Genomic DNA, 15,454 nt, shown 5'->3' with positions numbered 1-15,454 from the left:
AAAGGGAATACAAAGTTAAGTTAATCCACATAGCTGTGAACCAAGCTCAGTTTGTGTAGGAACTGCCAGTTTCACTACAATTTTCCTTTCAAAAGAAAATGGAGTTATTTGCAATTTCTCAGATGTTTGCCCTTTATATTTCACTACAGGTTCAAAAATCTCTTCTAGCATATTTCTTTCTTTTTTTGAAATATTCCAAACAATTTCTTTCCCTTTTGCCCTCTGATTTTTTATTTACTTATCCCTTCTTCTCCTAATTGTTCCAAAATTTCTCATTCTTCAGTGTTTCCTCAATTTTATCTTTTGCTTATTCCTCATCTATCCTTAACTTCTACTGAAAGAAAGATTAGTACCAGGGCATACTGCACCTAAGTACTCCCATTGCCTTCTGGGAATGAACAGAGTAAAATAAGATAACCTTCATCTGTCTCTCATACAGAAATCCCTCTTTTCCAGTGAGTATCTGCTCTACATGTGATCTATCCATTCTACCATTTGCTACAGAAAGATTTAGAAAAGAATCCATTCGCCTACAAACTCTACTCATGCCCTACTTATTAAATATAATATTAATGTTTACTATAGTAATTGCATAAATATTTAAATGTTTGTTTCGTGGTTATAAAATTACTAATACTTTTCCCTCTCTTCCTGCTTCCTCTGCCTCCGTTCAAATCAGCTCTAATCAAATTTAAAGTGGGAAATACTGCTCTGCTGCATATGGGAGAACATTTACACATGCTATTTCCATAATAATTTCATTTAGTTTTTCAGGCAGAAGTAGCTTTTCCTGACTTTCCACATCAAACCTTAATGCCTATTCACCACAAGATAAGAAAATGTTATTACACCATAACTGGCTCAAGCACCAACATATACTTATCCCAACAGATACAATCTGAGCATTAACAAAACAGGTTATTACCCTATTTATTAAAAATTATGACGTGTCCACTCCTGCATCAAACACAAATCATGCAGGAGAAGAACTGCAATAAAAAGGAGGAAGAATATAAAAATTCAAGTTCTTGGTATCTTGCACGTATTTAACTTTTGCTTCCTTTTCTATCACTTTATGCATTACTTATTTAATTTCTTTAAGTCGAGAAAGGAAATTACATGCTGAAATTATTCACACAGCTAGCAGTTATGAATTTGATCTTATAGTGAAGACTACTAGGTTGATGTAAAGTCCCCAAAATTGAGATGGATGAAATAATTATGCTAACAGATTGCATGAAGTTTGAGGATCTGCAATACTTTCTGCAAGGACAGGAAACATACTTTTTTCCTCTAAATTATGTTCTTTTCATTTGGCAAGAACATATGCCCGCTGCCTCCCCCCAAATTTTTCTTATCTATTACTATGAAACTGAAACCAAACCAATTTTATTTATCAACCACAGGCAATAATGCTTCCTGGAACACCCTCAAGTCAAGCAGTAACACCAAAAATATCACAGAAGCTGGCAGTACAGAGCAAATACATGTAAATCCTTTTTAAACGCAATCCTACCAAAAACAACAAGTGTTTTAATTTTATTTAATCCTAAATAGCATCATCACATCATCACTGTGTGAGAGGCAATGTATTCTGAGCGCTCGCTGCACTGAGTTAGGAAGCTGAAGTTCACTTCTTCCTGCAAAAACCCAAGAGCTGTGGGACCCCGGGCAAGTCGTTTATGTCTCCATTTCCACTACCACATTTTGTCCATCTTTCCTACTTTGGTCTGAAGAGTTTGCTGTCTTAACTTTTTTCATAAAGGCGTTCTAATCTCAGCTGAATCTCTAGACATAGATGAAGGAAGAGGAGTTCTAGCATTAATACTAATTACACCTGCAGAATGAGGTGGAGCATGACAGCAGTAGGAACTATGCCCATGCAGCCAGAAAAGGTTTATTTGGATGCCACACTGCCAGTTTAGGGTTCACATTTGGAGACCACAATCTCATAGTATTTTCTAAGTAAAACACAAACACTGCTAAAACTGCAACATTTTAAGACAAAACACAAAATGCATAAACAAATAAGAGGAAGAAGATTACAGGAATCACGGTAAGGCCACAAGCTGAGCTAAGCCCTGGAACTGTGCTTCAACTAAAGATTTTCTTTACATTCCCTTTAACCGATACCTGTATCCCAGTTCCATGCTTTTTCAAAACCAGAAGCTTCTACTAGTTACTATTTTCTATTCACTGCAAATTGCCATTATGAATGAGCACGTCTCCTTCATTTTTGCTTTAAGCTAAGCACTACATAAAGCTCAACCCCAAGTACCTGAGCGCAGCTGTACACAACTTTCGGACAAGCAATCCTTTTAACTACGCGGGAGTACAAACCTCCCACGGCTGTCCAGCAATACTGCGCCTTTGCCATCTGAAGTTTTGTGTTTAGTTTTTCTCCTCCCAAACACACAGATGTGTAAAAACATCAAGTAGTTGCTCATACATTCATCAAATACCAATTAATGACAGGAGATAAGGCTATTTAAGTAAAGCTTAATTTTCTGCTTTTGCGGCTAGCAAGCATTAGCACCCCTAAACCAGGAAAGTAACAGAAGACTTCAGCCATGTGACAGATGCACACCCCTTTCTTTCCTCTCCAGAAGATTGTTTTACCATTCAAAAAAATCAAGATCATAACGCAGCGACTTACTTGGGTTGGAACGAGTACTGGAGGATACGCTAGCTTGTGATGTCTGTACATCCAGAACGAAAAGAGCACAATCACTGCAATTCCCATTATAGGCAACAAGGAATAAAGCAAGGTATTGAACAGAGGTGGCTTAGGTGTAACAGGATTGGAAGTTGCTGAAGAAAAAAAAAAAAAAAAAAGGACACAGCTTTTAAGAAACAAAAATCACCCAGTTTTTGAAATGTCTAGCATCCTGATTTTCTAAAAATTCTTGGAATCAGCAAAACAGGCTAACAATACCTGATTAAATAGCATACTCTAATAGAAAGAGACACATATTTAAAAAGGCAGCATTTTGGAAAGTGCAGAAATAACCGAGATCCCCAGACTTACACATCAGCACATCTAACTTTTTTGTGCTTCTGAGCTCCGCCTATCTACAGCACATAAGACGTGTTTGTATTTTAAAAAGATTGCAAGAATGCCATCACCTAATGAATGAAAAAAAGAACCAATGCAGAGGTTTAGTCTTTGGGACGTATACAATAGGATGTCATTAAGAAGTAGAACAGGCCAGAAATAATCTGCCAACACGTCTATGCACTGTTGATTTGCTGAAGGTAAAGGCTCCCTAGCTGAAGGCGCTTCCATAGGACCTCCGGAACGGCTCCGGAGAAGCCCTGCTTCTGAGGCAGCGGGTGCCGGGGCAGCCACAGACCCCCGGGGCAAGAGAGGTTTCATGAGAGTGAAGAAGAATGTCCACTATTGCCTTAGCAGTATCACTGACAAAAATGACAAGAATATTTCTTGGGTCAACAAAGGCTATTTTAATCTCATAGAAAATGTTATTTAATTTCATAAACAACTTCCTCGGGCTATTTGGTACACAAGACATTTGCTGTTTTCAGTTCAGTTATTAACATTATTTAGTTTTCCAACAAAGATTAGATTCTTGACTGGAAGAAGATATGCAGGAATAATCAAATAATCTTTTAGTTATTGTTTTTTAAAACAATTATTTGTTAAGTCTGGATATCTGATTTTCTTTGTAACCTGGGAGGAAATTTTTTCCCCCTTTTTAAAGGTTACTGGGTCAATTTACAGAGAAACTCAAAGGTCCAATTAGCTTAAAGAAACAGCAGGAGCATTGTTTCAAGAAGAGGAGCATTCATAGGCTGGTACACACATAGAAGGATGATATGGCTTTTAGCCCAATGATGTATAGACACTTACAGAAGCTTAACTATACAATTAAGGTAAGATTTGACACTAACTTCTGTATCTTAAAACAGCCAATTATTTCAGATTATCCTTCCTTCTCACCCTTAGAAAAGAGTTGAAGTACCTTTTATCAATTTAAATTACTCCTAGTATAGAGACCTTTCAAAATCGAAGAAATGAACTGGCAATTTTCTCGGCTCTTTATGTGAATGCACACAGTGCTCTATCATCCGGGAATCAGAAACCTTCTGGCAGGAGAAACAGACCACAGCATTTTGAAAAGTCTTATCTCCTGAACATGCACAATATTAAGTATTTCTGAACTCTGCTAAGCAGTTCGTTCATAAATGTCTTAGACTAACTTACGTTGCGTGACTTCCATTTCTGGAAAATAGAAAAAGCGTTCATTACACATGTTGCCTTCACAACAACAGAAAAACACTTCAGGGCTGTCTTTCTTCTCTATGCAATCATTCCTATAAAAGATAATAATAAGAAAGATAATTAAAAAAGATCATTAATCTTAAGTTGTGTGGTTTTTTTTTTTTTTTTGTTCAAGAGAAAACATATGCTCATATTCCAAATTTAAATTGAACTTCATTAAATCATCCAGGATAACATACGACCCAAATAAGAGTTAAATCTGAAGAAACAAATTAAAATTTTTTTCATTATTTTATATTGCAATGAAATATCATGGATACCAAAACTGAAACAGCACATTTTTGCTATTTTTAAGACAAAGTTAAAGAGAACCACTAACAGGATGCATTTCAAAAGCTGACAAAAATACTGAACAACAGTTCACAATCTAGATTTAAACAGGACAAACAAATGATCAAATGGCTAGTGTTTAACCATAAACTCACAGTACAGGGTTGCAGATAAGTGGGAAGGAGACTTTTAAAATTTTACTTTATTTTTAGAAAAAAAGATAAAACTTCTGCAATTTCCCCTGCCCACATTATGCTCATGGACAGGGCTTATTTCACTCAATGCATTAACTGCAGGAAAGGAGTTCTATTAACAAATAAGCTGAAACTATTCAAGTCAGGAAAGAAAAACAGGAGTCATGCAGGAGACAACTTGACAGCAGAAAGAGAAGAATCTGAAAATCCTGCAGAAATAGTTGAGGACTTTAAATACAGCTGAAGATTGTCAAAAGAGTTTTGGGTTCATGCTGAAAAATTAGGTTATTTTCTAGAACCAGCTATTACAATTACACTGTACTGTGACTTCCATAAAACATTTATGCTTTGGTGTTCTTAATCTGCTGTTGTTGGGAGTTCATCATACTGTAACTCCCCGTTCAGTAAACCACTCTTCACTCCCAGAGATAAGATTTTGTTTAATGAATATTTTAGACAAACACGCAGCATGCATTCTTATGACAAGTTACAGTTAATGAGGTCTTAGAGCCAGACAAACTTTTACTCAGTTTTCAACTATTTCCTTAACGTCCTTCCTGCATTTTATTTCTTCTTCCCATTTCTTTTCTTTGCTCAAGGAAGAATTTAACACCAATTTTTTTAGACTGTTCAAAGATACACATGTAACTAGAGGGATAACAATGCTACCGGACCCAGTTCCATTTCCAAACTGAAAAATTTTATTTCCATCCTAAAAGTTTAACATTTAGCAGAAATAAACTTAGTTCAGAAATTGTAAATACCCCCACTTCTTCTGCAAAGCTACAACTAAGAACAGATTACAAAAAACCCAAAACACCCCAAAGTACTTTCCCATCCTGAGAGACTTAGAGCTACTAGACACTAGTAGCAACAAATATGATTTCTTTAAAATTGTCCTTTGCCTTCTAGCATAGCCAAATTTCAATCATGCTGTGCAAGCAAGCGCGCAGATGCTTTGCTACTTCTCTGAGAAACAGATAAATCAGAACTAGTGTTCAACTTAGCTTTAAACTGTCATTAAAGGGGAAAACGTCCTAGTGTGTGGCGAAACTTTGTTTGGTAGAAATTACTATAATGATTTCTTCTACTCATTCAACATTTCAGAAACACAAAAGGAAAATTTTCTAAAATATTGCTAAAAATAATTTCTAAATACATTTTAATGAAGAGCTATTATGCATTTATTTTCTTAATTCTCTCCTTTTCCAAACAATAACTGTTTTGGTCAAATAAAACTTAGTACAGTACTTCAAAGAACTATAATACCATTTCTTAAGAGAGTCATGACCTTTATTCAGCCAGTATCTAACAAAACCCAAGTCCTGCTGTTACTGCTCACGGGTACTTGCTAGACCATCTGTTATAAAAAAATGACTGGAATTTTAGAATATTTGATGTCTCTTAGAGCTGTCACTGAGGTGAGCTTTTTAAAAAATTGACAAAATACTTCCATGTTCAATTAAAGAGCAGACACAATGTCCTGACTTTCCTACTCCAAAGACTTTGGAAAAGTGAACCACAGAATTTCGCATTCTGGTTTCAATAACTATATTTGCATTGTTTGGCAATAACAAGTCACTAGAAAATCTATTATTAATGGCCTAAAAAAGAATAAACTAAACACCTGTTTTTTAATATATAGTAAGTAAATAAGAGAAGGTAAAACATGCTATTCTGCAAACAAGACAAAGTACTTAGATGAAGTCAGGTCCCTAAATACAGGTATGTGGAGAAAAAAAAAGCATGTATGTATGCGTCTGCCCATCTAAAAACAAGCTAACTATTCATAGACTACTGTATTATCGCTTGTCTCAAGTACTGTTTGCAAAGGGGAGGTTGTCTAAATTATGGACAGGCAAAATGGTTTAAAATTACAAATAATTACAAATTTATAGGAAAACTCACTTACCTGTCATAACAATTGATGTCATCTAGCCAGCAACCTTGCTTCACAATTTCAATTGATCCAGAAATATTCTTCCATGTAGCAAAACAGTGTCGTCTTTTATCTTTATCACCATAACAAGGTTCAATACCACTGCGATTTGTTTTATCTTTTTCCCAATTAGCGTTGTAGTAGATACACTCCTGTGTTTCTGATCTGCCAAGTATGGCACCTTTTAGGAAGGAAAAATAAATCACAATTAACTGGCATTCTGAAGGACTGAGACACATGAGCAGTCAAAACCAGGATGTACTAAAATATCATACACCATTTGCATCAATACACCTTCTCCCCATTTTTTCCATAAAGAAAGAAAAAATTTAAAGTTCACAAGCATTCCAAGTAAGTGTTGAAACATAAAACAAAGCTCTTCTGTTAAGTCAAACAGTGACTTAGATAACTTATCAAGATTTGATGAAACAAAGAACAAGTTATGGCAATACTTTTCCCTGAATAGCAATAGCAGAGAAAATTTCAAACACTGAACAATAAAGGTTTAGTTACAACATTAGCCAAACAAGAAGTTTTAGCTAGTAGAAGTTACCAAAAGGCATTTTTGTCTCTTATGTTGTTACACATGTGTACTGGTTTTGGCTGGGGTAGAGTTAATTTTCTCCATAGTAGCTAGTGTGGGGTTATGCCTTGGATTCGTGCTGGAAACAGTGTTGATAACCCAGGGATGTTTTCCTTACTGCTGAGCAGTGCTTGCACAAGAAGCTGGGAGGGGACACGGCTGGGACCGCTGACCCCAACTGCCCAAGGGCTACCCCACACCACAGGACGCCATGCTCAGCACAGAAAGCTGGGGGAAGAAGAAGAAAGCGAAAAATGTTTGGAGCGATGGCGTTTGTCTTCCCAAGTCACCGTTACGCGTGATGGAGCCCTGCCTTCCTGGGGATGGCTGAGCACCCGCCTGCCGATGGGAAGGAGTGAATGAATTCCTTGTTTTGCTTTGCTTGTGTGCGCTGCTTCTGCTTTACCTGTTAAACTGCCTTTATCTCAACCCATGAGTTTCCTCACTTCTACCCTTTTAATTCTCTCCCCCATCCCACCAGGGGGGAGTGAGCGAGCAGTTGGGTGGTGCTTAGTTGCCGGCTGGGGTTAAACCATGACAACGTGCCATAAAAGCAGTTTGTACATGTTAGAAACCTAAACCCAACTAATAAATTCAGTTTTAAACCACCAACATCTTTTCCCCTCTCTTTCATCTGTGACATAGTTTCTTGACACAAAGCACTGAAGTATAAGACACGCTATGCTAAAATAGTATATTTTATGTCACTCTGATTTGCCAAGTGAGCAACTGGAATTGAGAGCAATAGGTGTGAGGCAATGGTCCCTAATCTCCAAGGGCAGTGCTGGTTTTTTGCTGTGTGGTCCCACCCAGTCAATCAGCTGCAAGGTAAAAGACCTTAGCCCTTTGTCGTAACTCAATAGCCGAGTGCCTCCCCTCTCAGAAGGCCCAGGGGCACGTCTCCCCTTCCCACGCTGCGTGCCCAACATACGCAGTGGGATCAGCCACGATGGCTGATGTGCCAGCTTCAGGCAACAAAAGCCAAGCGGTGTTTGGAGGCCAAAGCACTGATGCAGTCTGTATTAAACGTGCTGGTGGACCATAACGGACTAGCAGGCTGGCTTAACCTATCCTGATAGCATGGGATTTTTTTTTTTTTTTGTTATCCCAGTATTCTTAAAAATAAAATTTTCTGAACTTTTGATTTTAATTCTGTCTGTTAAATAACAAATGTAATTGATTCGTCAATGTCTACTGACAACCTACAGCAAAACCAAGCACATATTAAGACTGAGGCACCTCCAAGTGGAGCTAACTTCATGGTTTTAATGTGATATGAATGACCAATCTGCTTTCTGCAAAGGTAAAGGGTTGTTAGGATGCAAAACCATTACCAGAATACTGGAAGGGAGTAATAACTGGCTTTTACTTCTGTTTTTATCTTGTCAAATACTGCCAAGAGCATGTCATTAATCTTCATCATTTAACATGTATTAAAAACATGGAAAAAACAGAGGGGGCGAAAGAAGAGCTAAAGAGTCAGAGGACTCACTTCGGGAGGGTCAGGAGGATGACAAAGCATGTTTACTTTGCCTGTGCACCCATCTGATATTTTCAAGGGAGACAGGTACATTAGACATCATGCTGAAGATAAGATTTAAACAGAAAACTGCTTCCATAGCAGTCAGTTTCATATGGATTTATTTGTATCACTCATTACCTCCTTTACTCACATATATTCACACTAATTTTGATACACTAGCTATTGCCTTGTAGCCATAGCCATACTTCTCATTCTCCTCCACGAGGGTGTAACAAGCAGAGCAGTTATAACCCTGACTTCTTTTGTGGGATGAAATCTTTGTCACCCAGGCTCTCCACCCAACGGCGGTAGGAGGTGGGGGTCGGGGTGACTGGGACGCTGGTAGAGGTTTCCATCACATAACACCCCCTCAAACACACACCACTGACAGTAAGGTAATTGTTCTCAGTAAACAGACCTGACTGTACAGGGACCAGAAAAGTTGCACCTCTCAGGGTGATAAGAATTATTTCAAACTGAGAATTGCCGCAGCCCTCGACGTGCAGCACAGGACATCAGCCGAACGCAGCGCTGACCATACCGGGCATCCCACGTTACCACCTTCAGAAACTTTTGACTTTGACGCATTCCCAAAATAGGCAGAGGATGCTGCTTACGCTTTTTGGGAAAGAGCCTGGATGTTCAATGGGAGAAATGCGCTAGCCAGCTGGTAACACTGCGAGATGCAGCATGTTAACTATTATATTCTTTGTGCTGCGATGGCCTGACCTTTACAACTCCCAGCTATGGCAAGAAACAGATGAGGCAACAGATTGAACAATTTGGTTCTGTCAGTGCAATAAAGCAGAAGTCCTGGATTTATCTCATACGTGCCATTCCTCTTCTGCTGCTGCCAAGCCTAGCTTTGAAGGACCATAGACAAGCTGAATTTGATAAAATTCAGAAACTACAGTAAAATTAACTTTGCACAAATATTTTCCTTACGTATGTCTTCTCTGTAGTCAGGGTTTCTTATCCATTAACGCTCTGAATCAGTTCGACCTATCCAGCTGGCCAGCAATCACACTGCTGGTTTAATGACTTTGGATCTGACTGGAGCATCTAACCGTAACACCTTCTCTAGGGGCTGAGCGGACATTTGCAGTAAGTCTGGCCAGACTAAACTTACGTATGGACATACCAGGACAATCTTGGCTTAACCTTTCCAAGTAGAAAGGCGGGAACATGGTGGAAGCAAGGGAAGAAGGGAAGGGGAACAACACAAGGAAGGCAGCCCTGAGCCCACTGCACAAAGGAAGCATCTGCTTGCAACCAGCTCTGCCACCCCCTCCACAGGAATCGAACTCTTAAAGGAGAAGGGCAGCTGGCATTTACAACAAAAGCAAATTTATTTGGGTCCCTGTTTAGGCATAGCATGTCTATAACGCAACTCCTATGCCCATTTTGAGCGATGACATTGTTTTCATAGGAAATTGTCAGGTCTTCGGGAAATTTATTACTGAATCTCAAAAGGCAAAATGCTGCTGTTGAAAGAAGCCATGAGTAAAGCACCAGCAGCATCCTTTGGACTGAACTTAGAAGTCTGAAAGCTTCTGAGAGGGAATCACATTGTAAAAGCAAAGAATATTCAAGTATATAATAGAGTTTAGTTTCGGCATGTTAAGACAGATCACATTTAATATATGCTGTTATCATATTGCAGTCAGTGTGCTGCTGTATCACTATACATCTGCGTTCATCCACAACAGCTGCAGTAAGAAAAGAAACCCAACATTTGCTAGTGAACTTCTGAACTGCTGTTAATACAGGATACACTGTAATTGTTAGCAGTACAGAAAGCAATTTTATTAGAGTGTACATGTGCAGTCTGGAAAACCTCACCTTAGTAGGAATCCAAAGAACTGGCTACCATTTTTTGAAGCAGAAAGACTACATGAATGCCTGAAAAAAAATTCTAGCCAGTTTTTTTTTAATTAAAAAAAGGGGCCAACAATGAAATCTATGCATAGCTAATAAGAAGGACTATACTAACATAGCCCTAATTTAGAAGGGGATTACTGGAAAAAGACACTGGATGAAATATGAATTCTCTATTACAGATACCACTACATTACACGCAGAGGGGAAAAAAGAGAGATACCAGCTTCTGGGAGTTTATCATCTAGCTTTATTTAGTAAACCTGAAACCAAGCAACACAACCATATTGGTCTGTAATGCACGAATGGTTTCATGACAGTTTTAATAAAAAGTCTGATATGTGATCATGATCTTCTCCCTCATTTCCTGAGAAGACTTCAAAACAGACACACCATTCCGCCGTGTCCTACTCCTATCCCCAAACACTGCTTTTGCAGCATACTTGGTTGGTGACACCACGTAAAGACACAGAGGCTTCCAGTCAAAGGCAAGATGAATCTGTGATTCCTTGCTGGTCTATGAAATCTAGCAAAATTTTTAAGCTGAAGTCATGAAAACTCGTGAAAAGACTACAAAGATTAGTTTGATGGCACTGAGATCTAAAACATCAGCATGGAAAAAAAACCCCAAGTCTTCTGAAAGCCAGTCTACGTATGTAGATTGCTCTGATGGGTGCTCCCAGTGCTTACCTAACACATCCTTAACTAGAAGGGAACTAAAAATAAAATTTCAAACATATTTCTGCATGTCTTCCAGCACTAGACAGAACTACAGACTTCTTTTCCACCTAGTATGTTTCTGACATGTACTTACTCAAGCCTGAGATGCAAACGGCAACACTGAAGTCTGTGAAGAGTAATCACATCTGTATTTCATGGCTGCACAACCTACCCAGACGAGTCCCTTACACTGTACTTGAACTTGATTCTGTTATAAGCACCAATGACAGTACTGGTAAGGATTTATATGCAGGAATACTCACGTGATAGAAAAGGACTTTTTGCTATTTCCTAGAAAACCTAGTATATAAAGGAATGAAACGGTGAAGTTCAGTCTGGCAGCTACCTGAACTTATTGTACAAAGGCTACTTAAACTGTATTATGTTTGAGATTAATTTGAACTCATTCTGAGCACTGAGATCCACAAACATATAAGGAATGGAGTAGTTTATTAGAATAAACTAATTGAGCAGAATGGCCTGAAGCACCACAGGGGCTGGACACCGAGTTGCTCAGCAGACAGATCGGCCCATTCGCTAAAAGATCTGAATTGTAACGCACTGTTGTAGGGGAACAAAAAGGACAGAAAACGTAGCACAGATAGAAATAGCATCTTGAAAAAACTTCAGTTACTGTACAGGTATCTATTTCAAGTACTTGCCTATATATATTATTCTATTTGTTTCCACAGTGATCTCATACACTTTCTAGACCCACAAATATATCTAAGAACAGACTACAAATACATACTACAAACGCCCAGCTTTGATGTTTCCGCAAGCAGGAAGCAAGTTTTTATCATTCTGTATTTTTTCCTGATAACACCCAGGGGAATGTTTCTCAAAAGGAAAAATAAAGAGGTTATTTTCAACTTAATAAAGCAAACTGAGTTAGAACAGAAAGGACCTGTTCTGTCCTCCTCATACATACCAATACCATACATACCAACATATTTTGTTGATCTTTAGACAAGTATTAGTGCTATTATCATTGTTCTCAATACTCACAGGTCAAACAAGGACTGTACTTCATATAAACTGAGCCAGAGCACATTAATTAAATCCAAACACAACAGCAATTAACTTAAGCAATGCAAGAATCAGGAAAAAGATAAACAAGACAGCAAAGTAACAAATCACCCGAACTGTTGTCACACTGCCTTATACAGAAGATGCATATCTTTTCAGACTAGAATTTCTCATTATCATTCTCCTTTTCAGCATGTTCCACTAAGCCTGCATTGTAGTTAATCAAAAAGTCATTGGGGAAGAATGGAGAAATGCCACCAAAGCGCTGCATCTCTGCACAGAAGTCTGCGAGACTCAAGATCTTTTAAAATGCTAAAAGGTTAATCTTAAAAATTTAAAAATTGACCTGATGTTCTAAAAGGCTTGTAATTTTACAGAATTAATGCATACTCAAAGAACTCTGTGCACGGCTTGAGTACATCACCGTTTCTCTTCAGGGTGCAAGCAATGGGCCAAAACACTCTGATATTCTTAATCTCATCAACACTTCATTTTTACAGTTAAGTTCACTTAATATTTAGAGGCACTGCGATATTGTAGTTCTAATAAGACAGATTTGGCAGACTTATGTTATCATGCAACTTACACATTTTTTTTGCACAGACTAAAAACCACTATTCATACATGACCTGCAACACAAAATTAGATACAATCAACTGAAAGAACTAGGATTTTGGAGTCTGTAGAAGAGATGCCCATAAAACATGCTGAACATCCAAGACAGAAGACACTCTCTACCTGTGAATCCCTATGCAAAAGTGGCCACTTGATCTTTTGAAGTTCAAGCTTCAGTAATTAGCCACGTTGAAAAAACCTGTGCATCTATAAAACTGAGCTCAGTCTGATGACTTCTCCAGAATAATATTTAAGAGAGGCTATTAAACTTTTTATTAATTTAAACAAAGAGCTACAGTTTTCGGAGACCTGAGATTTTAGAAGTGGTGGTGGCAGAACTAATGGTAAGCATCTTTAAAGGCTCAGGCCACAATTCAAGGAAAAGGATGCAAGTAAAGATGAGAAACCTCTTAGTTCGATCATTAATTTGAGAGACTCCATGGTACCATCCAAAGTGAAGTCTCCATCTGAGTAACTAAAGAAGATGAGATTAAGGGGGCAATCGTGATACGTGGAGTACTCAGAAAGAGGCCACTGCAGGAGGCATAACAGTGGCATCTCAATCTTGCTGAACTCTTGCTCAAGGAAAAAATAGAAGCTGAAATTACTTTTGCAATATGTGTTCCTCCCTGCAGTCCCTCCAAGCGGTCGGTCCTATTGTTAGAAGAAATTAATAATGTCATAATAGGATTCTGTAGAGAACTTCCATTTTCTGCCTTGTACTTCCGAATATCTTATTTAAGACTGGATTTAAGGAAGTGGGAAAAACCCGAACCTCTGGTGTCCAAGTTTTCCAAAATCATTTCAGAGCAAACCATGTGCCAGAAAATGGAGAAAAAGGGTCAGGCGACATCTATGTTCTTTAGGTAGAAAATAAGGTGCCAGTCACGGCACAACTGGTATCTATACCATCAGCTGGCTACCTCTGAAATAAAGATTGTAATCCTCTGGGAATCTCTAGAAATTTCAAGTTAAGATAAGTGCTATTTTTCACACTTCTTGACTTCAAGGAAACACACTAAAACACAGGCTGATGTTTTCAAGTTCAAACATGCCATTCCTGTCACTGCAAGGTGTGAGCAGCACAAAACAGAAAAACTTTCTCATCTACCGTCTAATGATTTTGTAGGGGAAAAAAAGCTTGAAAGATTCTGTAAATTGTTTGGTTTTTTGAAGCACAGCCTTGGGACTACACTCGCCTCATACATGCTGGTAGCTTTTGTAGATGTTACTGGTCAAACATCCTCTCCCCAACACAACAGAGAAGGTATTACGAGATGATAAAAATCTACCACAACAAGTAACACAGGGCTCAACACTCACCAGAAAAGTTTAAATTCTACAAGATTCAGAGGCTGAAAAAAATAGACCAGGGCCAAACAGGCACTAACACTAGAAATACACACAGTTTCCAATTAGGATTACCTTCCTCTCCCCAGCAAAAAACCCCAAACACAAACAGAACAAAATCAAGCACTATAGAAAATAATCACAGTAGCTGACCTCAAAGGAAAAGCTGTTTCAAGTCAGCCAAGATTTAAAAGGAAGCAAGAAAAAGGGACATGGCACAGATGAAAGGGACAACGCTTGCCTTAACGGGTCCCTTCCCACCGCTCCGCCCAAGAATACTATCCCTCAATACTGTATGCAGGTTTGAATGTATCAACAAAACTCAAAGAAAAACTCCATTCAGTTTTTGAGACTAAAAACTTGGAAACTGGGCTTCTGCTGTACCCTGACCATCTAGGTGGTATCACCTACAACTGCCTCCAGATGAAGCTCAGGTAAGGCCGCTGCTCATGAAGCAGCTAGGGATGCTTTCCCGTTGCACACATGCGAGTAACACCATTTCCACACAGGGTCTTAGAATGCTGTTATTAAACTAAAAAAGCAAGGCGCTTCACTGGTAGGCATACTCTCAGACTAAAGCCTAAATAAACCACCTAAGGATATCAAAACCAGATTAGGAAGATATGAATCGTTTTGAAGGATGACTATCATGCTGGTGGTAGCAACTAGCAGAATTTCTATTTTGAGGCCTGACAGCAAGTTTCCCAGCAATGATCTCAGATACGTGTCATAGCTGTTCGTCTGATTTGAGAGTCCCAAGCAAGTGGAATGCCGTAGTGCTTGGCTGCCAGTGCATGTGCTGCAGCACACCAGATAGGAGAAGTCTCAGCGTAGGCTCCTTTCGTTGTAAGGGCCTGCAACATGCATTCAAAGCCTCTACACAAGCATTGATCTCATGCAGACGGTGGCTCAGGAGGTAACATTTGGCTTTTCTTCCTACACTTCTCTATCACACTAGATTTTCCGAAGATAAAATAGGGGCCACAGAGAAGTCTAACCACAAAAAAAAGATTTACTTTTAAATAAATGCTATCTTGACAGCTTAGAGATATAA

General features: G+C 38.6%; 1 protein-coding gene across 1 annotated transcript in view; it reads right to left on the bottom strand.

Moving 5' to 3' along the window:
• Nucleotides 1-15,454, bottom strand: part of ACVR2A (activin A receptor type 2A) — a 71,710-nt gene that overhangs the window by 26,499 nt on the left and 29,757 nt on the right. The window contains exons 3-5 of the mRNA XM_082313544.1: nt 6,677-6,884; nt 4,223-4,332; nt 2,657-2,811 (exon numbers count right to left, since the gene is read on the bottom strand). Coding sequence (XP_082169670.1) covers nt 2,657-2,811; nt 4,223-4,332; nt 6,677-6,884 — 473 coding nt within the window. The remainder of the gene's footprint in view (nt 1-2,656; nt 2,812-4,222; nt 4,333-6,676; nt 6,885-15,454) is intronic.

This window comes from Platalea leucorodia, assembly GCF_965183815.1.
Source record: "Platalea leucorodia genome assembly, chromosome: 5".
Taxonomy (NCBI): Eukaryota; Metazoa; Chordata; class Aves; order Pelecaniformes; family Threskiornithidae; genus Platalea; species Platalea leucorodia.
This window is presented reverse-complemented; position numbering and strand designations above follow the sequence as displayed.